Source organism: Vicia villosa, linkage group LG1 (assembly GCF_029867415.1).
Source record: "Vicia villosa cultivar HV-30 ecotype Madison, WI linkage group LG1, Vvil1.0, whole genome shotgun sequence".
NCBI lineage: Eukaryota > Viridiplantae > Streptophyta > Magnoliopsida > Fabales > Fabaceae > Vicia > Vicia villosa.
The window spans coordinates 98,766,316-98,791,587 of NC_081180.1; the positions used below are offsets into that span (position 1 = coordinate 98,766,316).

The 25,272-nt window shown below is 37.0% G+C and overlaps 1 protein-coding gene across 1 annotated transcript; it reads left to right on the forward strand.

The window, feature by feature from the left end:
- The first annotated feature begins 15,644 nt into the window (after positions 1 to 15,644).
- LOC131643676 (uncharacterized) lies at positions 15,645 to 20,129 on the forward strand. Its single transcript, XM_058913969.1, has 11 exons — positions 15,645 to 15,803; positions 15,943 to 16,137; positions 16,232 to 16,273; positions 16,433 to 16,552; positions 16,822 to 16,964; positions 17,042 to 17,192; positions 17,286 to 17,369; positions 17,751 to 17,866; positions 18,748 to 18,806; positions 19,450 to 19,537; positions 19,645 to 20,129. Exons 2-11 carry the CDS (start codon positions 15,993 to 15,995, stop codon positions 19,867 to 19,869), a joined length of 1,173 nt encoding a protein of 390 aa, XP_058769952.1. The 5' UTR covers positions 15,645 to 15,803; positions 15,943 to 15,992; the 3' UTR covers positions 19,870 to 20,129.
- The last annotated feature ends 5,143 nt before the right edge of the window (positions 20,130 to 25,272 follow it).

The window sequence follows — 25,272 nt, forward strand, 5'->3', positions numbered from 1 at the left end:
AATTAATGGTAAATTCATGTGTTAATATAAGTGATTTCTTCTCTAAACTAATGCAAATTGTGATGAATCCATAGGTTTTTATGAAGAATTGAACTGAATAAGTTTAGTTCGTGTATAAAGCAAATCGAATCACTTGTGGGTGTTATTGTTGCAGGTTTAGAGCTGAACTGGAGCTTTAGGAGAACATGAAGAGGAAAGGAAGCTAGAAGTATCAAAGGCAAAGCAAAAAGATGAAGTTTGACAAGGGCGCGCCGCGGGAGTTCTAGCCAGCGCCGCGCCAAAGTTTCTGTTTTGAAGCGCGCCGCGCCAATCCGATGCCGCGTCGCGGCCTCGGCGTTAAAAGCCCAAAACTTCTATTTAAGAAGCCCTAGCTTCCAAGAGAAACAACAACTTGGTAGAGATCTTTTGTGGGCGAAATTCAGAGAGCAATCCTAATCCAGAACAGCAAACAACATCCGACGGAGAATTCAACATCAATTGAAGATATTCCCTTGATGAAGATGAATCCATCCATGAAACCTTGTTTGTTCTTCATGTCTATGGAGAGCTAAATCCTTTTTGTTGAGTCTAAGGTAGTAGTTAACCTATGAATATACAATACCATTGATTAATTCTTGTGAACAATTATTTGAATTCATTATCAATAAGAAACCTTGCTTTTATTCTTACATTATCGTTGAATCTTTGATCGAAAGAAAGGATTTTACTTTTGCCCTAGGTTACTATATTGATTCAATTGCAATTTGCAGAGATGGAATTGTGATTGGGTTTTCATAATTATCGTTCCTAATTACTATTATCGTTATTGATATTTGGAGAGATCGAATCTCATACCGGTAAAAGTTATCTAATTTGGTTTGCAGACATGGAATCATATTTGAGGATAAGTGAAGATAATAGTTCAAATGATTGTTCAATTGTGAATTAATCCATAAGTTGTATAGGAATAGGTTGATGAACCCTAAAGCTCAACATATTTCCTTAATCGTTAACAAATTCTCATTATTTGCATTCTTATTGTTATTTATATTTTACAATATTAGAATCATAACACAAATCCAATTACTTTTTCTAACTCAAAATAATTAACTATAGAACGGCAGTGATATTAACCAATCCCTGTGGATACGATATATTACCGAAAATATTTACCCACAAATACTTTCAACAGGCTCTAAGGAATTTAACCAACTTTTGGCTCTATCCCTTAGAGAATAAGGAAACAACCTCAACCGAAAGGCATCATCAGTCACACTTGGAATCTTGAAGTTACTAGAAACATCCAGGAACTGTCGTAAGTGCAAATGAGGATCTTCATTAGGAGAACCTGAATACTAGCATCTGAAACATCATTGGTTTGAATTCAAACTGGGCTGTAGTGATTTTGGGTAAGATGATACCAGTACTCATGGAGTTTGGATCAAAGGCAGCATAGTCTCTTCCAATAATGTCGTTATCAGCCATGACAGGGATCTCCTCTTCTTGTACTACTTCCTCACGTATTTCTGGGAAATTAAAGTTTTCCAGATTAGCAATAGCTGGATTTCAAGGTGGATGTGCAACACATTGTTGTCTTTTAAGCGCTCTGAGAGTTCTTACAGGTTCAAGGTATCTGTTGAAAGAGTATTGTGGTGTACTTTTCGTTTATATCGTATCCACAGGGATTATTGCGATATCACCGCCGTTCTATAGCCTATTTTGTCTTGAGTTAATGTTACTTTAGTTTTAGGTTTGCAAAAGATCATTCAATTCTTTTAGTAGCAAAGAGTAAATTAATGAAAGTTCTAAGTTAAAGAAAATGTATCAAGATTCGATTTCATCGACCTAAATTTGTATGTTTCCTTATAAATAGATGCTTATGAACTTGCTAACGATCAATATAATTACGTATCGACACCTATATCGTCCGTGTCCGCAACGATATAGTTAGATTTACCGTATTGTTTAACCGACGATTTCTCCACCGTTTAAACAATACAAATAACGTTTTAAGAACCGATACTTAGTAAACATCAAACTCTAAATCCATGTCTGCAACTTATAGTTTGAAAGATGATTAGTTAGGTCTAGATACAAACATTGATGTCTCAAACATTTATACCAAAGGAAAAGCTTTAATAAACAAACTAAACCATCTATATTGATCATCACTTGTTCATACACATATATTCACAAGAAAAACATACAAAAGGCTAGGAAGATTACATCTTAACTTGATACAAAAGTGGTTTAGCTATCCATGAGAATGGTAGCTTGCACAAGAAGGTAAGGATGAAGATCAACAAGCATCAAATGGCGATTAATCGACGATCAAGGCTTCCAATCTTCAACTCTATATTTGCTACAGTGTATATTGCTCTTGTTTCTCTCTAAAATATCTCCAACTCTTTTCAAAAGTGATCTGGCCCATAAACAAATAAACAAAGTTTCGCAGACCGCGCTTAGCGCGGTGCAGCCCGCTAAGCGCGCTATCACTAATTGCTTAAACCGCCCAACCGCGCTAAGCGGGCTCCAGACCTCGCTTAGCGCGGAACTCTCTGCCAGAACTTCCTTCTTTTCTTCAAAAGCGCGCTTAGCGGGCTCAACCTCGCTTAGCGCGCTACCTCTTTTCAGCAATCCTTGGCTTTGGTCTTGGAACATCTTCAAAATGCTTTTTCCATGGTCCCAGCTTCCAATTATCTATAAAAACTACAAAATCCAACATAGATTGCAAAGATAAGAACTATTCAACAATAATATAAATATAAGAATAAATATATACCAAATGACAATAAAATACTACTTATTAACCACAAAAAGACTTGAGAGTTACCAAAAATTACCTAAGATATTTACACAAATTGGTAACTAACAACTCTCCCCAACTAAACCTTTGTTTGTCCTCAAACGAAAACAAACACAAAAACAATCAACAAGCAAAACCAAGAGAGCACAAGCGGAGACAAGAACGAATGGGTGGTTCAAATTCCATAAGCACACAAGCAACATCTCACCCTTGCTCAAATAATACCATGCTTGAGATACTAATACTAAATACACAATTGATGTAAACAGCTCCTAAAACAAAATAAGTTCAAAATTGAATCACAACCTACACACTTCTCTAGTAAGAGACAAAATTGAGGACCTAACACTCACACAACAATGTCGCCAACATCCAGAATTAATTATGCAATCATCTACACAACATTTATATAAAAAGCGTAAAAGCAAGAATCACAAAGACTTAAGGGTTGAAACTTGGGTTGGTTAACAAGGAAGTGTCATTTCTCAAGGCCATTGAAACAAAAGGGGTCAATTCCTAAGAGAGCATTCAAATCATGATTATATCCACACATCCTTATCAACCGATCACACAATTTTATTGCTCAAGAGTTCATCTTTTTATTTTAAAAGAACTAGCTATATACAAAGCTCTTCTCTTTTCTTTTTCTTTTTTTTTTTCTTTTTCTTTTTCTTTTTTTTTTTTCTTTTTCTCTCTTGAGCAATTATTTATTTTCTTCTACACACCAATACAACCAAGATCAAAATTTTATTCTCCCCAACTTGAATATTACCACCACATAATCACGAATGCTCCCTATTCTAAGGCGAAAAGGAATCAATCCTAACCACATTTCATGGTACTTTTCAAGGTTCAAAGAAAGTCATCAAGATTCAAATCAAAAATCGGCAATTATAAGGCATGACATGATACCGATTGAATCTTGGCAAAATGGCTCAAAGTGGTTAGCAAATACTCACACACTCACCGGGTAGGTTATATTAGGAAGAGAAGTTATACTCGTAATGCGAAACAAAATGCTTTGATCACTTTCATGCTTTACACAATTAAAATAAAAAACGCAAGATTAAACATAATAAACACGAGTTAAACGCACATTGTTGGTAACCACAAAATAATATATATATGTACAATGGAAAGGCTCCTCACACTAGTTTTAGAACTAAAATGATTCATTATTGAACTATATTTGTTAAAGAAAATATGACATCTCAATTGTACAATTACAAGCATCTCATTCATGGTATATTTAAAGGAACGGTAGAAATGTACCTTGCACGTACTAATTTCACACTATATCATCACCGCCCCAATTGGTTGTAAAAGCTTGCTTCATCAAAGGAAGCACTTTCACAAGAACAACAACAAAAATTTAAAAAAACACAATTGCATATGTATATAGAAATAAAAGCAATTAAACTAAAAACTTAATAAATTAAAAACAAACACCAACAGGTGTCAAAATATCCAAAAAGGCATAGCAATGCCTAAGGTTCAAAATACCTCATCCTATAAAAGGACGGAACAAAAACTACAAAGCTTAAGTCAAAAATAAAAAAAACTAGCACTAAACATACTAACTAAACATACTAAGTATCAACTAAAAAGAACTACTCATCCTCATCATCATCTTCCACATTCTCATTCTCGCCACCATCTCCCTCCTCCTCAGGAAATGGACTGACCTCAGGCCAATTAGCATAATCCACCAAATCTTGGCGAGAACTCCACGGATGAGCCACATGGGGCTCCATCATCTGCAACCTCAGCTGAGACATAGCGTCATGCATAAACATGAATGCTCTCTGATGTGCCATATGAAATGCCAAGTTCTCCTCTCTATCAGGATCACTACGGCGGCGAGCAGGGCGAGCAGCAGCAACAGGAACAGCAGTTAACCTGGACAAACAATAACGCTCAATAAAAGTATCATCAATAAAAGTGTCAATGGACATAAGCCCCTCAGAAGGAATCTGCACTCTAGCTTTCCTGCACAGATTCATGATCAAACCCGGGAATATCAACTTGCAGGGAGCACGATCACCATGGCGAGTTCCACTCAAAGCAACCCTCTTCAGCTCATTCGCAATAATGCGAGTAATATCAATCGGCTCATGCTCAATCATACGAGCAACCAAAGCAGCAGACTCAGCAGGTAAAGAAGAAGTGTGACTCCTAGGCCTCAAATTATGAAGGACCACAGACATGAGAACCTGAGCATTAGTAGACAACGACTTCCTAGAGAATTTCTGGGGCTGTTGTGAAGGATTAAGATCATAAGACTGCCCAGCCGAACACAAGACCTCCCTCAAATGCTCCCAATCGAAATTACCCCTTGCTAATTGCACATGATACCCACACAGCTCACCATCCTCAAAGGGTAATTGAGTTCCAAGAAACTCACGGATAGCCTGACGAGAAAAATCAATTTCCTTACCACGCACCCAAGTTTTGAACTCAAAGGGAACACCTTCAACCGGAAATTCTTCATTTGGAACGGCATTAGCATAGAACTCTCTTACAATCTCCAAATGAAACTTAGGTGCAGGCTCACAAAGTCTAAGCCAACCATACTCCTCAATGGTGTGATGACACCACCCATAGGTTCCCTCAGGATTGATCCTCACAATTCTCTCTGGCCACCATGTCCTAACCTCTAACTTCTTGTACCTCTCCTCTTGGACATGACTCTTGAACCGGTTTTGATTAAACGGAATAGCCCTAGGTGCTTGAGAAGAACTGCCACCTTCGGTTCCGGTCTTTCGCTTCTTAGAGCCTAAGAATTTCGGTCCCATCTGAAATAATTACAGAAATGGCAACACAGAACCAACATGTTAACATAAAAATAACAAAAATAAACATCTACAATCAGAATCAAAGCAATAGAACACTCCCCCTGCATCAAACAAAAACAGGCAGAAGAGGGAATTTTTCTGAAATCCCCAGACCGCGCTAAGCGCGCCTACCGCGCTAAGCGGGCTCTGCGATTTGCAGAAAAATTCCCTGCAAACCAGGGTTGCAACCAAACATTTCCAGCACCCAAATTCTATTCTAAACATGTACAAGGCACTGGAAATCAGATTATATCACTAAGTTTTCAAAACACAAACCCTAACCACAAAATTTCTATTCCTAATCTACAATTAAACCCTAAGATATAAAACAAGCATAACGAAATAGAAAAGGAAATGGAGAAGAAGCTGCTTACCTTGGTGATGATGAAGATGAAGAAAGAGCAAAGACTAAAATGGAGAAGCAAAGAGAAAGCAAGCTTAGAAGAGCAAAAATGGGGAAAATGAGGCACAAAGACCTCAAAACCCTATTTTCCCTTCAGAAAACGCGCTGGGCCGGGTCAAAGTCACAGGGCCCAAAATCAAAAATATTTTTTTTTTCTGAAAACCAACCCGCGCTAAGCGGGGTATGAAGCGCGCTAAGCGCGCAAGTCTCTGGAACGAAGGGTTCCAAAATTTCAAAAGCGCGCTAAGCGGGCTAGGAGCGCGCTAAGCGCCCTTGACAGAACACAGAAAAATTTTTCTTTCTACCAGCATGTGAAACTTTACCGGTAGACTGATTTTGGCTCGACCAGAACGCAAAAAACATAAACGGTAAAAAACACATAAAACAAGCTGAATATATACAAATTGGGGTGCCTCCCAATAAGCGCTTTGTTTAACGTCGGTCAGCTCGACGGTCAAAGGCAATCAAGGATCACCAAACGATAAAACACAAGTTTCACGATTAAAATCACATCCTCGATAAACCTTCAACCTCTGACCATTAACTACCCATTCTTGCTTTGATTTTTGGTCCTCTATCACAATAGCCCCATGGCTTCTAACCTCTTTGACCAAAAACGGTCCGGACCATTTAGACTTCAACTTTCCCGGAAAAAGTCTTAACCGGGAATTGAAAAGTAAAACTAATTGCCCTACCTTAAAGTCCTTCATTCTAACCTTACTATCATGATAGAATTTGGTCTTTTCCTTGTAAATCGAATTAGACTTATAGGCATGCAATCTCATCTCTTCCAACTCATTAAGTTGGATTTTTCTTCTCTCTCCACACAACTTGTGGTCAAAATTCAAAAGCTTCAAGGCCCAATATGCCTTATGTTCTAATTCTACGGGAAGGTGGCAACTTTTACCATACACCATTTGGAATGGTGTAAGACCGATCGGTGCTTTAAAAGCGGTCCGATACGCCCACAAGGTTTCATCAAGCTTCATTGACCAATCCTTCCTAGAACTAGACACAGTTTTCTCAAGAATTCTCTTAATCTCTCGATTGGTCCTCTCAACTTGCCCATTAGTTTGTGGATGATATGGAGTAGCTACCTTGTGCTTTACTCCATATTGCTCCAACACTTTTTCAAGCGGAGCATTACAGAAATGAGATCCACCATCACTAATTAATACTCTTGGCGAGCCAAACCGCGAAAATACATTTTTCTTCAAAAACTTTATCACGGTCTTACCATCCGCTTTGGGTGAAGCAATCGCTTCCACCCACTTAGACACGTAATCCACAGCTACCAAGATGTATTCATTTGACATTGAGGAAGGGAATGGTCCAACAAAGTCAATACCCCAACAATCAAATACCTCAACTTCTACAATACTTTGGAGGGGCATTTCCTCTCTTTTCCCTATTCCACCAGTTCTTTGACAACTGTCGCATGAGGCAACATGGTGGTAAGCATCTTTGAACAAAGTAGGCCACCAAAATCCCGATTGAAGGACTTTCGTGGCCGTACGCAAACCATTAAAATGACCACCATAAGGCGAATTGTGGCAATGCCACAAAATGCTTTTTGTCTCCTCATCCGCGACACATCTTCTCAAGAGATTGTCACTACTCAACTTAAACAAGTGAGGATCGTCCCAAACATAAAAATTAGCATCGTTTAAAAACTTTTTTCTTTGATTCCAAGTTAGATCCTCCGGTATCCAGCCAGATGCTTTGTGATTAGCCATATCTGCGAACCAGGGTCTAACTTCTTGTACCATGTACAGTTTTTCATCGGGGAATTCTTCCCTCACTTCTTTTTCTTTGTTTGTCACCTCGGTATTCACTAACCGAGACAAATGATCCGCAATCAAATTTTCTGTACCTTTCTTATCTTTCACTTCAAGATCAAACTCTTGAAGCAAAAGAATCCACCGAATAAGCCTCTGTTTTGAATCAGGCTTGGTGAGAAGATATTTGATTGCGGCATGATCAGTATAACACACCACTTTAGAACCAATGAGGTAAGAGCGAAACTTTTCCAATGCAAATACAATTGCGAGCAATTCTTTTTCGGTAGTGGCATAGTTAACCTGTGCCTCATTTAAAACTTTGCTCGCATAATGTATAGCATGGAATTGTTTGTTCTTCCTTTGGCCTAAGACCGCACCAACCGCATAGTCACTCGCATCGCACATGAGTTCAAACTCAAGTGACCAATTAGGAGCGACAATTATGGGTGTGGTGGTCAAATTTGCTTTAAGTTCTAGGAAAGCTTTTAGACATGATTCATCAAAATTAAATTCCATACCTTTGTTGAGCAAATTACTCAAAGGCTTTGCGACCTTGGAGAAATCCTTGATGAATCTTCTATAGAACCCAGCATGTCCCAAGAAGCTCCTTATGCCTTTCACATTCACCGGAGGGGGAAGCTTTTCAATAACTTCAATTTTTGCCGGATCGACCTCAAGCCCCTTTGAAGAAACCTTGTGGCCAAGAACAATCCCATCCGTCACCATGAAAGTGCATTTCTCCCAGTTGAGAACCAAATTTGTCTCAATGCATCTCTCCATCACCACATCAAGGTTCTTCAAGCACAAGTCAAATGATGACCCGTACACAGAAAAATCATCCATGAACACCTCAATGCTTTTTTCGATCAAATCTGAGAAAATAGCTTGCATGCACCTTTGAAATGTTGCAGGAGCATTACATAGTCCAAATGGCATTCTTCGGTATGCAAAAACACCAAAAGGACATGTAAAAGCAGTTTTCTCGTGGTCCGCCGGATTCACTGATATTTGATTGTATCCCGAATAACCATCCAAGAAACAATAGAAATTTCTTCCGGCTAACCTCTCTAACATTTGATCCATAAAAGGTAATGGAAAGTGATCTTTTCTTGTTGCTTGGTTCAACCTCCTATAATCAATACACATTCGCCACCCGGTCACCGCTCTCGAAGGAATCAACTCGTTCTTCTCATTTCTCACAACTGTCAATCCACCCTTCTTAGGAACCACGTGCACCGGGCTCACCCATTCGCTATCGGAGATGGGATAAATCATCCCCGCCTCTAATAACTTCACAACCTCTTTTCTAACAACTTCTTTCATGGTTGGATTCAATCGCCTTTGAGGTTGTGCCACGGGCCGAAAATCATCTTCTAACATAATCTTATGCATACAATAGGCCGGACTAATACCCTTCAAGTCGGATAAAACCCATCCTATTGCTTCTTGATTCTTTGTCAACACTTCCTTCAATCGATGCTCTTCCTTGTTAGACAAACCACTATTAATGATAACCGGCTTAGTAGAATTGTCACCGAGAAACACGTATTTCAAGTGAGATGGTAACACATTCAACTCCACCTTTTGCTCTTCAACTTTAGGTTCATCCTTCAACTCTTCAATTTGAGTTTCAAATGGATTCATCTCCTCACAAGCCTCTAAATTTCTCAAGCAATCTTCAATTTCCTTCTCTTGATCTTTGGTGAGAACTTCGAGAGCTTCCATTAAAGTCTTCTAAAGAGGATTCGACAAGTGCATTTGATTCTCCACTTTCATAATAGCCCTTTCGGTAGCATCGATTCTAAAACAATCATCCTCATCATTAGGATGCTTGATGGCTTCAAAGAGATCAAGACATAATTCTTCATCTTGGTACTTTAATTTCATTAAGCCATCATCAATATCGATCATCATTCGGGCCGTCTTCATAAAAGGCCTTCCTAAGATCAATGGAATCTCAGGATCTTCTTCCATGTCTATGACAATAAAATCAACAGGATACCAAAATTTGTCAACCTTGACAAGCAAGTCTTCCGCAACTCCATGAGGATGAGCTGTGGATTTATCTGCTAATGATAACGTCATTCTTGTCGGCTTCAAATCATTGATTCCTAATCTTCTCACCATAGACAATGGGATCAAATTAATGCTAGAACCGGTATCTACCAAACCTTTGCCTATGTGAACATTTCCAATAGACACCGGTAAGGTTACCCGCCCAGGATCATTTGATTTTATCGGAGTAGTGCGTTGAATTAACGCATTACAACATGAGCTCACCGTTACTACCTCCGGATCCAAGAATCTTCTCTTCTTAGTGATGATGTCTTTGATGAATTTTGCATACATCGGCATTTGCTCTAATGCTTCGGAAAAAGGGACATTGATTTGCAACTTGCTAAAAATGTCCAAGAACCGAGCATAGTGCTTTGCATCTTCTTTCTTTGACGGACCGGGAGGGTAAGGTAATTTCTTCACTTGTATAGAATCATCCACCTTCTTCTTTCCCTTTTCACTCACACTCAATTTTTTTCTCTCTTTTTCTACAACTTTCTCAAGAGTTTCTTTTTCCACTAATTCTTTCTCTTTGTCATTTTCAACTAAATCACCCTCAACATTTTTTTCTACTTCAATCACCCTATCTTTTTCTTTCTCAACAATTTCCTCCTCAACTATTTCTCCTACACCCATATCAATTTTTCTACCGCTACGAGTTAGAATTGACTTACAATGCTCACGAGGATTTTCTTGTGTAGTAGCCGGAAAAGGACCTTTGTTTTGATCGGCAAGTTGCTTTGACAATTGCCCGACTTGAGTTTCAAGGTTCTTAATTGCGGCACCCGTACTCTTTTGGCTTGCAATTTGCAATTGCATGAATTGGCTAAGAGTGTCCTCGATAGAAAGCTTTGTTTGTTGAGGTTGTTGATTGTAACCGCCTTGATAAGGATTTTGACGATTCGATGGGCCCGCTTCCGGCCTCCATCCTTGTTGATAACCTTGATTACCTCTTTGTTGGTAACCTTGGTTATTGTTGTAAGGTTGTTGTTGTCTTCCACCATATCCTTGATTAGGATTAGACACATAATTCACCTCTTCACCCGGTGGAGGACAAAAACCTGTTTGATGGTCACCCCTACACAATTCACAACACATCACATGTTGATTTTTAGAAGGGCTCCCATTTATCTCTTTGATTTGTTGAGGGAGTTTTGACATTTGTTGAGTGAGCAATTCTACTTGTTGTGTCAATAACTTGTTTTGAGCAAGTATTGCATCACTAGTATTCAATTCAAGAACTCCCGGTTTTCTTTGCAATGCACTACGGTTGTGTTGCCCTTGATGATCGTTTAAAGCCATTCTATCAATGATAGCAATCGCTTCTGCAGCAGTTTTTGACATCAACGAACCACCCGCGGTAGCATCTAAAAGAGTTTTTGGTTGAGGTTGGAGTCCATTTCTAAAGATATGGATTTGAGACAATTCATCAAACCCATGACCTTTGCACTTTCTAACCATGGACTTGAACCTCTCCCATGCTTCATTGAGAGATTCATTCGACCCTTGAGAGAACACCGCAATAGAAGTTTTCGCTTCCATGAACCTATTGTGAGGAAAGAACCGATCCAAGAACTTCTCTTCTAACTCATTCCAATTTGTCATGACATTATTAGGTTGATCAAGGTACCATTCCTTAGCTTTTCCAATTAAGGAATGAGGAAAAAGTCTCCTGAACACCTGTTCTTCTTGGTCTTCCGGAGCACCAATTGTTCCGGCGATCTCGTAGAACTTTGTTAGATGAGTAAATGGATCCTCGTGATCTGCCCCTGTGAACGGATTTTGGTATAATAATTGAAGTAACCCCGTCTTCATCTCGGAGTTTCTTCCATTGGCCTGATCACGAGCAAATTGTGCATTGAGTCGAGGGCTATTAACACAAGGCCCTCGAGCTGGAACATTAGGGATCTCTCCTGCCATTTCTTCCTCAACTAAGTTTTCAACCGGAGTTGAAGAAGAAGATGCCTCTTGTTGCTGTCTTCTTTCCCTAGCTAGTTGTCTCCTCCTACGAGTTTTGCTATTCTCTCTACGAGCAGTCCTCTCAATCTCAGGATCAAAAAGGAGTTGATCTGCAGGTACACGTCCTCGCATAAACTGTAATCTGAAAAACTAACCAAGCAAATTAACAAACACAAGGAAAATAAATTTAGAAACAAGATATTAATTATAAGACTCAATACAAAACAAACTATTGCAATGCTTGCAATATCTAAACAACAATCCCCGGCAACGGCGCCATTTTGTTGAAAGAGTATTGTGGTGTACTTTTCGTTTATATCGTATCCACAGGGATTATTGCGATATCACCGCCGTTCTATAGCCTATTTTGTCTTGAGTTAATGTTACTTTAGTTTTAGGTTTGCAAAAGATCATTCAATTCTTTTAGTAGCAAAGAGTAAATTAATGAAAGTTCTAAGTTAAAGAAAATGTATCAAGATTCGATTTCATCGACCTAAATTTGTATGTTTCCTTATAAATAGATGCTTATGAACTTGCTAACGATCAATATAATTACGTATCGACACCTATATCGTCCGTGTCCGCAACGATATAGTTAGATTTACCGTATTGTTTAACCGACGATTTCTCCACCGTTTAAACAATACAAATAACGTTTTAAGAACCGATACTTAGTAAACATCAAACTCTAAATCCATGTCTGCAACTTATAGTTTGAAAGATGATTAGTTAGGTCTAGATACAAACATTGATGTCTCAAACATTTATACCAAAGGAAAAGCTTTAATAAACAAACTAAACCATCTATATTGATCATCACTTGTTCATACACATATGTTCACAAGAAAAACATACAAAAGGCTAGGAAGATTACATCTTAACTTGATACAAAAGTGGTTTAGCTATCCATGAGAATGGTAGCTTGCACAAGAAGGTAAGGATGAAGATCAACAAGCATCAAATGGCGATTAATCGACGATCAAGGCTTCCAATCTTCAACTCTATATTTGCTACAGTGTATATTGCTCTTGTTTCTCTCTAAAATATCTCCAACTCTTTTCAAAAGTGATCTGGCCCATAAACAAATAAACAAAGTTTCGCAGACCGCGCTTAGCGCGGTGCAGCCCGCTAAGCGCGCTATCACTAATTGCTTAAACCGCCCAACCGCGCTAAGCGGGCTCCAGACCTCGCTTAGCGCGGAACTCTCTGCCAGAACTTCCTTCTTTTCTTCAAAAGCGCGCTTAGCGGGCTCAACCTCGCTTAGCGCGCTACCTCTTTTCAGCAATCCTTGGCTTTGGTCTTGGAACATCTTCAAAATGCTTTTTCCATGGTCCCAGCTTCCAATTATCTATAAAAACTACAAAATCCAACATAGATTGCAAAGATAAGAACTATTCAACAATAATATAAATATAAGAATAAATATATACCAAATGACAATAAAATACTACTTATTAACCACAAAAAGACTTGAGAGTTACCAAAAATTACCTAAGATATTTACACAAATTGGTAACTAACAGTATCCACTGTAAATTGGACGTAACGACCAGTGCATACAATAGCTAAAAACCATTCGTGACACCAGATTACAGCAAACATTAAAAGCTCAAATGCAATAAAACACAAATATATAAACACAACATCAGAAATGTAACTAAATCTATCGCTGGTACCGGCGCCAAAAACTTATTGCCTGAAATAATGTTGTGTCACATGCAAGTATACATGTATATTTGCTTGCAGCAAGTGAAAAAGTAAGAGTATCGTACCCACAGGGAGAGATATAATTACTTAGATTGATTTTATAGTTAATTGTATTTGAGTTCTCAAGCACGAGCAGAGAGAGAAAATAATTTGTGACTTGTAGTGTTCAGTGTTTTCCTGAAGTAAAACAGATAACGTGAACAAAGAGGTGAAAATATATCAAGAGTTAATTAGTTGAGCTATGATCCATTAATATTGTAGAAGTAATTATGTATGTTGATGTGCAGTGTCGTGACATGTGAGGTCAGAGTGATCGTGTGGTGTATCTCTACAACATCAAAGCATGCATATAAAGGGCAATGGAATAAATCTCTAAGCCTCACTTGTAACCCTAATATACGTATGTATGTATTATGATATTCCCCAATGATTGTAGCTCCTTATATCTAAGTAAGATAGGCAAGTGAATATCTTTATCCTACTCATGCAACCATTTTTATTAAGGAAACCACTTGTTTTTGGATCTCTCACAACAACAAGCTGTAATCTACTACTAAGTTTATCAGGCAAAGAAGTAAACTTAAAACTGGTTAACATATAATAAAACAAGACACTCAGCCACACATCATATCACATAAAAACAACTTAATATTAATTTCTCATAACTCAACTACAAAAGGTTTAGCTCATACTGAGTTGAGTACAAACTATAGAGATGGTTCTCAAGATGAACATCTTTAAACACATAATGGAGAAGATATATAAACCTAAGAGAGATTTAAGAACTTCTTGAGACGAATAATCTTCAAGAGTTAACTTCAGTCGCGCCAGGATTTAGCAGCTAGTACATTACTGGGTGAGAAGAAGAAAACTCTATCAACTCTCCATATTCCTCACAATTATCACTTATGTGTTTCTCTTGGAATTGCTGAACTCCTTTCTCAGTCTCATCAAGGTTCTATTTATACTCCCAAGCTAGGGTTTTTGTGTCATCTTGGATCATGGGCCAAAAGTGAATAAATCACCTCAAGCCCATCACGAAATTAGCACAATTCTTCAAGGTTTTTAGCGTGGTTAGCAAGGAAACAGGTGCAAGATTTGTTGGTGGGGGACAAAGTGTCTTCTGGAAGACTGCAACAGTAGAGGTGCAGGCAGCGCTGCACAAGTGGCGCAGTGTACTATTGTACCTTGTTTTCTCTTCTAGCGCTTCTCCTATTTTCCTTTGATTCAAATGAAGTTTTCTTTTCAGTATAATCAGTATTTCCCTCTAATAATTCCAACATCCTACATTCCATGATTGCCCTATAAAACCAGCAGAATTCTTCTATCTTTTCCTTTCAGTCCGGTTCTCTTTTGTTTCACTTTGAGTTCTTCTCAATAGCTTACTACAGTCATGACTCAGCTTGACATTGGTAACCTTGAAACAACTAAAATAACATTAAAACAACAAAAGGGAGCACCAGTTGTGCTCCTAGCTAATAGCTACAAAACATCTAAAATGCATTAAAATAAGAAATAAAAGCTACTAAACTAACAATAACCTAGAAGATTAGGGTAATGATTAACTAAAAAAATGTGTTAATAATCTCCTCCCCCGATAACTGTCTCCGATCAATCAGAGCATCCAACTTCCTAGCCACCTTCCTTAAAGAATCAATATGAAACTCTATGTTGCCAAACACCTACTTATTCCAACCTTTCAACAACCAATTTAAGATTTTTGAACTTCTCCAACAAAACAAAATCATTCCAACCTTGAACTACACAGAACTAGACCAACAATAATTAACAACCTCAAAAAAACTACAATGAGATAACCAATGGTTATTAAACTAGAGGGATTTCTCCCCCCAAAATTGAATAGAGTACTTAAGAATGATAGAAAAATGATCAAACACATCCCTAGAGAAATTCCAGTGAGATATCACCCCAAAAAATCCACCAAACAAGGATCATTTCCAACCTTGTGACGACATTGCCATTAGGATGAAACCAAATGCAATCTATCTCTACTAAATCCAACGCCAATCACCACCAGATATAATAATTAGTTGATCTTTCAAATTTAATTATCATATAAATCGTCATTAACATAATACAAAATAAAATGAAATGATACGGTTAAGACCCGTGGTGCAATTTTCACATACATTCTAGCCTCCGTTGTCTTCCGCCGCCTCCGTGGTGAAAACAATATATAAGGTTCAAGGAACTAAAATTTCGAAACTCACCAACACCACGACGCAGCTCGCCGCCGCCGCCGTTGTCTTCATTCTCAGGTGCGGTGTTGTCTCTTCTTTCTGTTTTCCCCATTCACTTCACTTCCAATCTTATAACAAAACTTTTGATTTCTTTCCAATAGGGCAACAACAAATAGCAATTGAAATTTAATAGTTATTCAATTAATTTTGTCCACAGGTTTAGAGAGTTGGAATTTTTAGGTTGATAATTTTGCTAATAGCAATACAATGACTGATTCACATGCTCATGATGATGAAGAAGACAACAATGATGTTTTCATTGACCAGTCTGATATCATCCATGAAGTTGCCCTGGACGATGAAGTTCTTCCAGAAGCCAGTGACCCCAATTCGGACTCTGATTCCGAAATTGGTATGAACTCAACTCGATAAAGCTACTAACATTTAATTTTTGTATTGTGTTATGCATTCCATAATGTTTAAATCAAGAAATTTTTTTATGGCAGAGGAGGTTGATGACTCTGATCACATATTCACCGGCCATACTGGTCAGATTTCTACTCTTTTTCTTTATGTTTATGCTTATCTTGTCTTGCTTCTTACCCAGGCTTTAATTGGTTGGAACTAAATTTAGGGTTTTAAGTAGCCTGAGATTGATAAATTTCTTCTATTTTCCTTTTTCAATGCTTTCTTGGATTATTGTATAGGGGAATTATATGCAGCTGCCTGCAGCCCAACAGATATGGCACTGGTGGCAACAGGAGGTGGTGATGATAAAGGATTTCTCTGGCAGATCAACAACGGAGATTGGGCTTCTGAGCTTAATGGTATTTTTTTGCTTTTTCTGAAATGCAAATATTAGTGGTTAGTTTGTTAGAGAGCGGTGGGGATGTTAGTAGCAAAGATCCAACCTTGGACCACCTATATAGAAACTCCTTTGGTGTTCCAATCCATACCTATATTTTCGTTATACGTAGCTATTGATGGGTGATTTTTTTACTGTTTAGTATAAGTGTGACATGACATGACAATCGATAAGGTCGCCAGATTTTGTTTCTTGCAATTTCCAAGTGAGTTCGCTATTGATTTTGTGCAGGTCATACTGATTCTGTATCTAGTTTAGGTTTTAGCCACGATGGGAAGTTTTTGGCAACAGGAAGTTTTGACGGAACTGTTAAAATCTGGGATGTAGCTGGAAATCTGAAAGGCACACTTGATGGACCTGAAGGGGGGGTTCAGGTAATATTGTAAAATTATTTTTCTTGAATTTTCTGCTTTAAGCAGTTTTTAAATTAGTTGCTCTTAAATCTTTTCAGTGGCTTAGGTGGCATCCAAGAGGAAATGTACTCATTGCTGGTTTTGATGATTCCTCCACGGTTTGGATGTGGAATACGGATAATTTTGCCTTCCTTATGTCATTTAATGGTCATGCTAGCAGTGTGACATGTGGTGATTTTACTCCCGACGGTAGTAATCTATCTTTGGCTTGACTCATTTAACTGGTATGATTTACATTTTGTATTTTTTACCCTTTTTATTTCCTTTTACTTGGTACCTTAGGGAGAATAATATGTACTGGTTCTGACGATGCAACCTTGAGAATATGGAACCCAAAAACAGGAGAAAGCATTCATGTTGTGCGAGGTAATGCGAATTTCACTGTCTTTTCAGTATATGAGTTATAAGCTAGTTTCATTATTATTAATACCCAAAACTACAATATTAAGTTTAAGAAGCTTTGAGCACCAGAAACACCTTTAATGTCTACAAGAGAAATTATTATAAAAAAGCCGGCCATACAATTCTGTGATCTTATAGAGAGACATATAGTGAAACTCTCTGTTTGAACTACACGGGGGGTCAATTTAATATAGGCTCAAAGCAATAACTTCTAAATTAAATATAGAGATACTATCACTATTTACATGATATGATATGCCTATGCATTACACACAAAAAACAGAATATATTTTCAACACTTTCATTTAAATATTTGTCTTTTTTTGTTAACCTTTATTTTTCTAGGTCATCCATACCATACAGAGGGAATAACATGTTTAGCAATAAGTTCAAATTCAACTATTGCTCTTACTGGTTCTCAGGATGGATCTGTGCATTTTGTGAATATCTCTACCGGAAGAGTAATTACTTTCACTATATTTGGATATTAAATGTGCTATTTTCTATAATCAACTAATATGTTTGTGTATTTGTCTTTTGAGTATGATGTCTTACTATTTTGAGAATATGTTTATAAAATTTGGTTCACATGACTGTAGAGACTCACATTAGATGAGATATTGCTTAAAAATATGTATAACTGAGAGACATCTTTCACCTTACAAGTTGGTTTTGTAAGGATGACTTAAACTCAAATCCAAAACCTAAGACTGTATCAAGAGTCTATCCAAAATTCATTGGGTCATTCACTATCAGCTGTTACATAATTGTTTCATTAAACAAATAGTCGAGCATGAAATCTTATATTTTGGTGGTTGATTCAATCAAACTACAAGCAACTAGCTTACGGATAAGAAACAAGAGTCAGTATCCTAATGTCTTAGGTTTTATTTGGTACCTTGAAATAATGTTCTTTTCACTAGCCAGATTCAGGCTAAATTATTCTCAATTCTACAAATGGAAGTTACCTGCTAGTTTATTCCAATATTACTTAAAATTGACATATTATGTCAAGCTCAACTATATGGAGATAGTTACTTAGTTGAATAATTAAAAGGTTGGCTTGGTGACTCGGTTACCTAGCAACACTATGAGCTCCTTGGTTAGGTAATAGATCCAACAGTTTTTGGGTTGTATCTCACCCGAAAATATTACTACTAAGAATAATGTTCTCTTGCATGTGTAGTACCACTAAGTTTAACCAAGACTTCAAACTTATATCATTTATCTCTGCTAATTGTTCCATTTGTCTATGCATGTTGCAACTTTAATTGTAAGAGGTTTGAGCATATAAATTTAGCTTACTGCCTGATTTCTAAGAAACATTGTATCCTATTGGCAGGTTGTTAGTACTGTGCCTTCTCATTCAAGTTCCATCGAGTGTGTTGGGTTTGCACCAAGGTATGATTTAAGATTAGTAAACTTTTCATAAGATTGATAAACTGTTCATAACCTGCATGTATGTGTACACATTTTCATGTCATGTATGCTTGATGGATCATGCATGTGTTTGGTTGAAGTTCTATTTATTCAAATATTGTTCAAGCCTTGAAAGCCAGTGACATACTGGAGAGATAAATAAGAAAAATTGTCCAGCATTATAGAGTTACTGTAACAAGCAAAAATAGTTATGTCAGTGACAATCAACATAAAATCAGCATCCGTTAGTGTTTGAAAATACTAGGACCCGTTAATAATCTGAAACAAAAACAAGTGTCATGACTTGTAAATCACAATATATTATTGAACTTATTTTATATAACCGTCAGTGACTTCATCTACCGCATAACACAAGTAACAAAACTAATTGCATCTCATTACCAAGGACTGATAGACTATAAAGTGACCTAAAATTTAAATATGAATAGATTGCATGAGTGAAAGTTATAGGCATTTTTTCCATCATGCCTTGAATTTCATTCATCTACATTATTTCAACATTTCAATAACTGCATTTTTGTTTTAATGTAATGATGATTTGGATCTTGTTCTCCTAATTTAATATAAGCCACCAATAACTTTGTTCCTTAAAACTATATGACAGTGGTACTTGGGCTTTAATTGGAGGCATGGATAAAATGACCATCTGGGATATGGAGTATTCCTTAGCCCGAAGCACTTGTGAGCACGAGGTTTGTTGGAATCTTGCATTGTGCAAGTAACATTCTTATGCATTAGAAACTGAATGAACTATCTGTTTTTTTATGTCTGATGAAACAAAAGTTTCTATTGTGAGCAGTATGGAGTAACATGTATGACATGGCTTGGTGCATCATATGTGGCTACTGGATCTATGGATGGAGCTGTGAGATTATGGGACAGTCGGTCTGGTGAATGTGTCAAAATGTTTAGAGGGCACTCTGAAGGCATTCAAACTCTTTCTCTGTCTGCTAATCGCGAGTACCTTGTCTCGGCTTCTTTAGATCACACGGCCCGTGTTTTTGAGGTTAAAGATTTCTGTTAAGCAAAGCCCTCCGTTCTCGGCACACCCCCATGTATAAGTCCTTGAGGACAGTGGGCCGTACTCTACAAACGCCAGATTGCTATTTTATGACATGTTGTTGTGGTGGAGCAAAACACTGATGTATAAGGTTTTTGAATTTTTACAAACCTTGACATATTCTAGAACAGACATTTGGATTTTTTAAGGTTATTTTTTCTTTTTAATGTTAATTTTGATGTTCATACTAACGCAAAAGTTTAGTGTTTTATCGAGATGGGATTCATACATTGTGAACAATTAAGCATGCAATATCATCCGATTATTTAATTACTTGTTTGGATTTCATGTAGCATCTAATGTGCATTTACTTTGACGGCTAAAGCTATTTTGTTTGAGTTAAGAGGATGTTCTTCTAAAATTGATTTCAACAACTCAAGCAACTTCCCGTAACTTCTGTGGTAGACTAAAATCGATTCTGGAAACTCGATTTTTTCAACTTTGCTAGTGACACTAATGGTTTTGCTATGGGAGAAGTTCATTCCTCTGCCTCTATTGCGGTTCTGTTTCTGTGTAGAAATTCCAGGTTTAAAAGAACAAATTTTTGAGTTTCAAAAGCCCATTTATGTATGTTTAGAAAAATTCTTAGAGTGGAATTGTAGGGTAAAAATCATCTCTGAAAATTTCAAAATATTCTTCACATTTGCATATCTGAACGCATTTTTTTTACATTTTCAAGATGTTTCGGATATGCACATCCGAAATGACAATTTTCAAACATTTTTTATTTAAATGTGAGGATATGTATATCCGAAAATACCATTTATATACATTGTTACCACTATCACTACTTCACTCATTTTCTTTTACTCTATAACCAAAACCCTCTAAAAAACAATATTCAATCTATTTTTTGTCTCCAAACATAAAAAGCTTCAATTTGAGGTAAAGTCTCCTCATTTCATCTCTCATTTCCTTGCGTTAGGGATGATTTGTGGAAGAAGAAATCTACGTCACTTCAGATATGCACTTCGAAATTCACCAGACTTATTTCGGATGTGCATATCCGAAAACATGTCTGTTACATAACTCATAAAACTATTTTAATAAAAATCATGTTTTTTTAGGCGTGTTAGATATGGTGCACCCCGACAACATTTTCAGAGAAGTTGTAAAGGTTCCGGAGGAGGTCAATGAATATGCTAAGCCGAATGAGGTGAATGACGATGTTAAAACGATTGTCGTAGCGATAAATATTCGACAATAATTTACAAATGAAATGACTTTCACCTCTCGTTACTATTTGCTTGATTGGATCCGAATTAGAGTTAGGAAACTTGGATTTGACGTTGTGATAACAAGGTCCGACAATGACACTAGTAGAAGGCAAGCATTTGTTATGATGACATGCGAGAGAGGTGGGAAATATGTTCCAAAAGTTTGGATGTTAAAGCGTGACGACACGAGATCGAGAAAATGTGTGTGTCCGTTTAAATTGCACGTATCTTGTAGAGTTGATGGTTTGTGGCGTTTTAGTGTTGTTTGCGATATTCATAATCATGCATCGATAAATAAAGTTGCGCCGAGAAACATACTTTCCGATTTGAAATGAAAAGGACAAAAAAATTTCAAATATCAAGCAGATATACAATGAACGTTATCAAGACCAACAACTTTTGAAACTCTTGGACGTTAACCAATACGTTTCAAGGTCGGAAATGCAACAACTTTTGAAACTCTTGGACGTTAACCAATACGTTTCAAGGTACAGAGTTTGTGAGGACAACGTTACTGTTTGTCACATATTTTTGACTCATTCAGATAGTATCAAGTTGTTCAACATATTTCCAACTGTCCTTATAATAGATTCGACGTACAAGACCAACAAGTATATGCTTCCGCTTCTAGAAATTGTTGGTGTCACCTCTACGGACAAAATATTTTCTGTTGGATTCGATTTTCTGGAATCTGAGAAAGAAGAAAACGTTACATGGGCATTGGAAATATGCAAGACTTTGTTGATTGATCAACAAAATATGCTTATTGTCATTGTTACCGACTGAGATAATGCCCTTATGAATATAGTTGGTACCGTATTTCCGACATCAACCGCATTACTTTGTCGGTATCATATAATAAAAAATGTGAGATTTAAGCTCAAACCCGCAGTTGGCACAAAAGATACAAATGATGAAGACAGAAACATCATTAAACCCGGTGTTGTGGTCGAGAAGATAATGGGTGTATGAACATATATTTTAAATTCATGTACCGAAGAGTTGTACACGGAGAATGTGGTACACTTCAGGACCTTGTTTGTCGAATATTCTGATTTGGCTTAAATACACTTTTGGTCCCGGTAAGTTAGCAAGTTTTTTATTTTCGTCCCTGTAAGTTTTTTTTTGGGTCTGAGTCACTATATCTTACTTTTTGCTTGCGGTTTAGTCCCTAAAGTCAAAATCCGCAGGAAAATCTGCAGGGACTCAAACGAATGGGAAAATGAAATATAGGGACTCAAACAAAAAAAAACTTACAGGGATGAAAATAAAAAACTCTAACTTACAGGGACCAAAAGTGCATTTAAGCCTTCTGATTTTCTAAAACACGTTGAATCTACTACCCTTGAAAAGGTGAAAGAGAAAGTTGCATGCGCTTGGATTGACCAGGTTAGACATTTGGGTTGCACAACAACCAACAGAGTCGAATATGCACATGCAGCGTTAAAAAAATGGTTGGGTGATAGCAAGGGAGATTTTTGAAGGGAATGGGATACAGTGAACTAAATGCTCCAAAATCAACATAATGAAATTCAGACTACGTTTGGTCGAAGCAAAATTGTTGCAGAACACCAGTTTAAGGACAACACTCTCACTCGCATTTCATTTTCAACATATCCCGGGCGAAAATGAATTTTATTTTTATGAAGCGAAAAAAGCGGATACGACGAGGCTGGATAGTTCGAAGTGTGGGTGTATAATTAGAAAAACTTACGGGCTTCCATTTGCTTGTCTTATTTCTAAAAAAAGATGAAGTTGAATTTCCCCATACGCATGGATATGTCTACGTTCATTGGAAAAAAAACTTTGATTTGATGACTTTGAACCGACAAAGGATGTTACATCCAATGTAACCATCACAACCGAGTTGGAAGTGATCATGGATATATTTTCTAGAGCGGATGACACAATGAAATTGCACATAAAAGAACAATTGAGAAAAATTGCTTTTCCAGAAACAACCTATTTGAAACCTCATTCTCAACCGGTAAAAGTCAAAGGTGCGTCTAAAAAGGTGAAAAGTACCCAAGACGACATGTCAACTAAGCGGTCTCCTTCTTACCATGAAGTTGACGATTCTTTATTCTCGGATTCACCTACACCAAAATCCAAAAGTAGTGTTAACAAGGGAGCTCACATTTCCAAACCGCCTCGTACACCTCCGATTAAAAAACCTTTGATGATCTACATTTATGAGGTGCCTCTATTTATGCACAAACACATTGAAAATATTGTTGATGTGGGGATCGATGGTAACTGCGGGTATCGGGCCGTTTCCACTTGGTAAGGGAAAAGAGAATCACACTCTTGTTTGCTGAACACTTATTTCGGAGTTGACGGCGCATAGGGAACTTTACACCCGACTATATGAGAATAAAGCCAACTTTGATAAAATTCACAATGCACTTGTCCCATCCATTACCGGTAACACACCAGTTTTCAAGTGGATGTCCTTCCCTGAGATGGGCCATCTTATAGCAAGTGCGTATGACAAGGTGTGTGTCTATCTGATGAGATTTAGATTTTCAGAGACATTTTTCCCACCTTATAGTCGCCCACCTATAGACCCGTCTGGCCGCATCATTTGTATCGGGTATCTAAGATCGCCCACTTTGTACAAGTTTATTTGAAATTGGGGTGTCCTATTCCCGCTACATCATGTCAGTGGACGACACATCATAAAAAAGAGGCGGACACTTGGTCGAATCACTTTTTTGAAAGGATGGTGGAGTTCGAAGAAATGATGAAGCAATGGAGAGAAGCAATAGGGAGAAGTCGAAGAATTTATCGGTTTTAGATTTAAGCGGTGAGATTTCGTTCGATGCATTTTAGAATGTCATCAAATCATTTTTTATATGTATTGTCGTGAAGAATGTAAAACCAATACGATTTAATACATATATAATATGTCTATATTTCATGTAATAAATGTTTATTCCTATCGATTTTAATTTTCTTATATTGATTTGCTGCTGATTTTGCCATTACAGAATGGTCTTGTGGTTCTACATAATTCAGATATGCACATCCGAAGGAACCTTCAATTTTTTTCCAAAAAGTATCAGTGCTTATTTTGGAAGTGCAAATCCAAAATATGCAGTGATAGCAAGATAAGATTTTTTGGGTCCATATTACTCCAAAAAGTCTATAAATATGATCTCTATAGCTTTTCATCAACATCACAAACCACAACAAAAAATGACTCAAACTTATCCTCACCTAGTTTTTGTCTACTTTAGCAGTGGTTACACTATACCACTTCAATTTAAGTTCTCGCACGACACCCCGTTTGCCGAGCTGATTCTGATACTGAACTCTTTCTTGCAATATCTAGAAAATTAGAAGGTGGGTAAACTTGAGTATCGTTCACATTCACTTGACACCGAAGAAAAAGTAAAGTTCACCCCATTTGAGCCCAAGGACGACGACGATTTAGAGGTTATGTGGACAACGTTTCAACAATATTCTTCAAAGGGTCCGATCGAGTTGGATGCGAAGCTTCAAAGATCGAAAGAAAATGTTATCAAAATGTTGTGACGTCCTCAACTACCCGTTTATAACAATATGTAACGTTAAGTTTCTGTTGAACTATCTATGTAATTTCGATTATTTATGATGAATCTAGGCTTTGTTGCTTTAGTAATAAGGATTTTGTCCCAGACATCGTTTCAGATATGCACATACGAAATCACCTTTTATTGAAAAAAAATGTGTCTTCGGAAGTACACATGCGAAAATACCTTTTCTTGAAGATAAAAAAGGTTCATTCGGATTTGCACATGCGAAGTCACTTTATTCTGAAAAAATGTGACTCCGGACATGCATATGCGAAGTCATCTTTTTTTTTTTTAGAAAAAATATGCTTTTGGATATGCAAATGCGAAATATACGAATATTTTGGAATTTATATATATATATATATATATATATATATATATATATATATATATATATATATATATATATATATATATATATATATATATATATATATATATATATATATATATATATATATATATATATATATATATATATATATATATATATATATATATATATATATGAGATGGAACTAGAAATTTCCTAAAAGATATTTGTTGGTCCAAAGATCTATTGACATTATTTAGAAGCCCATGAGTATTATTTA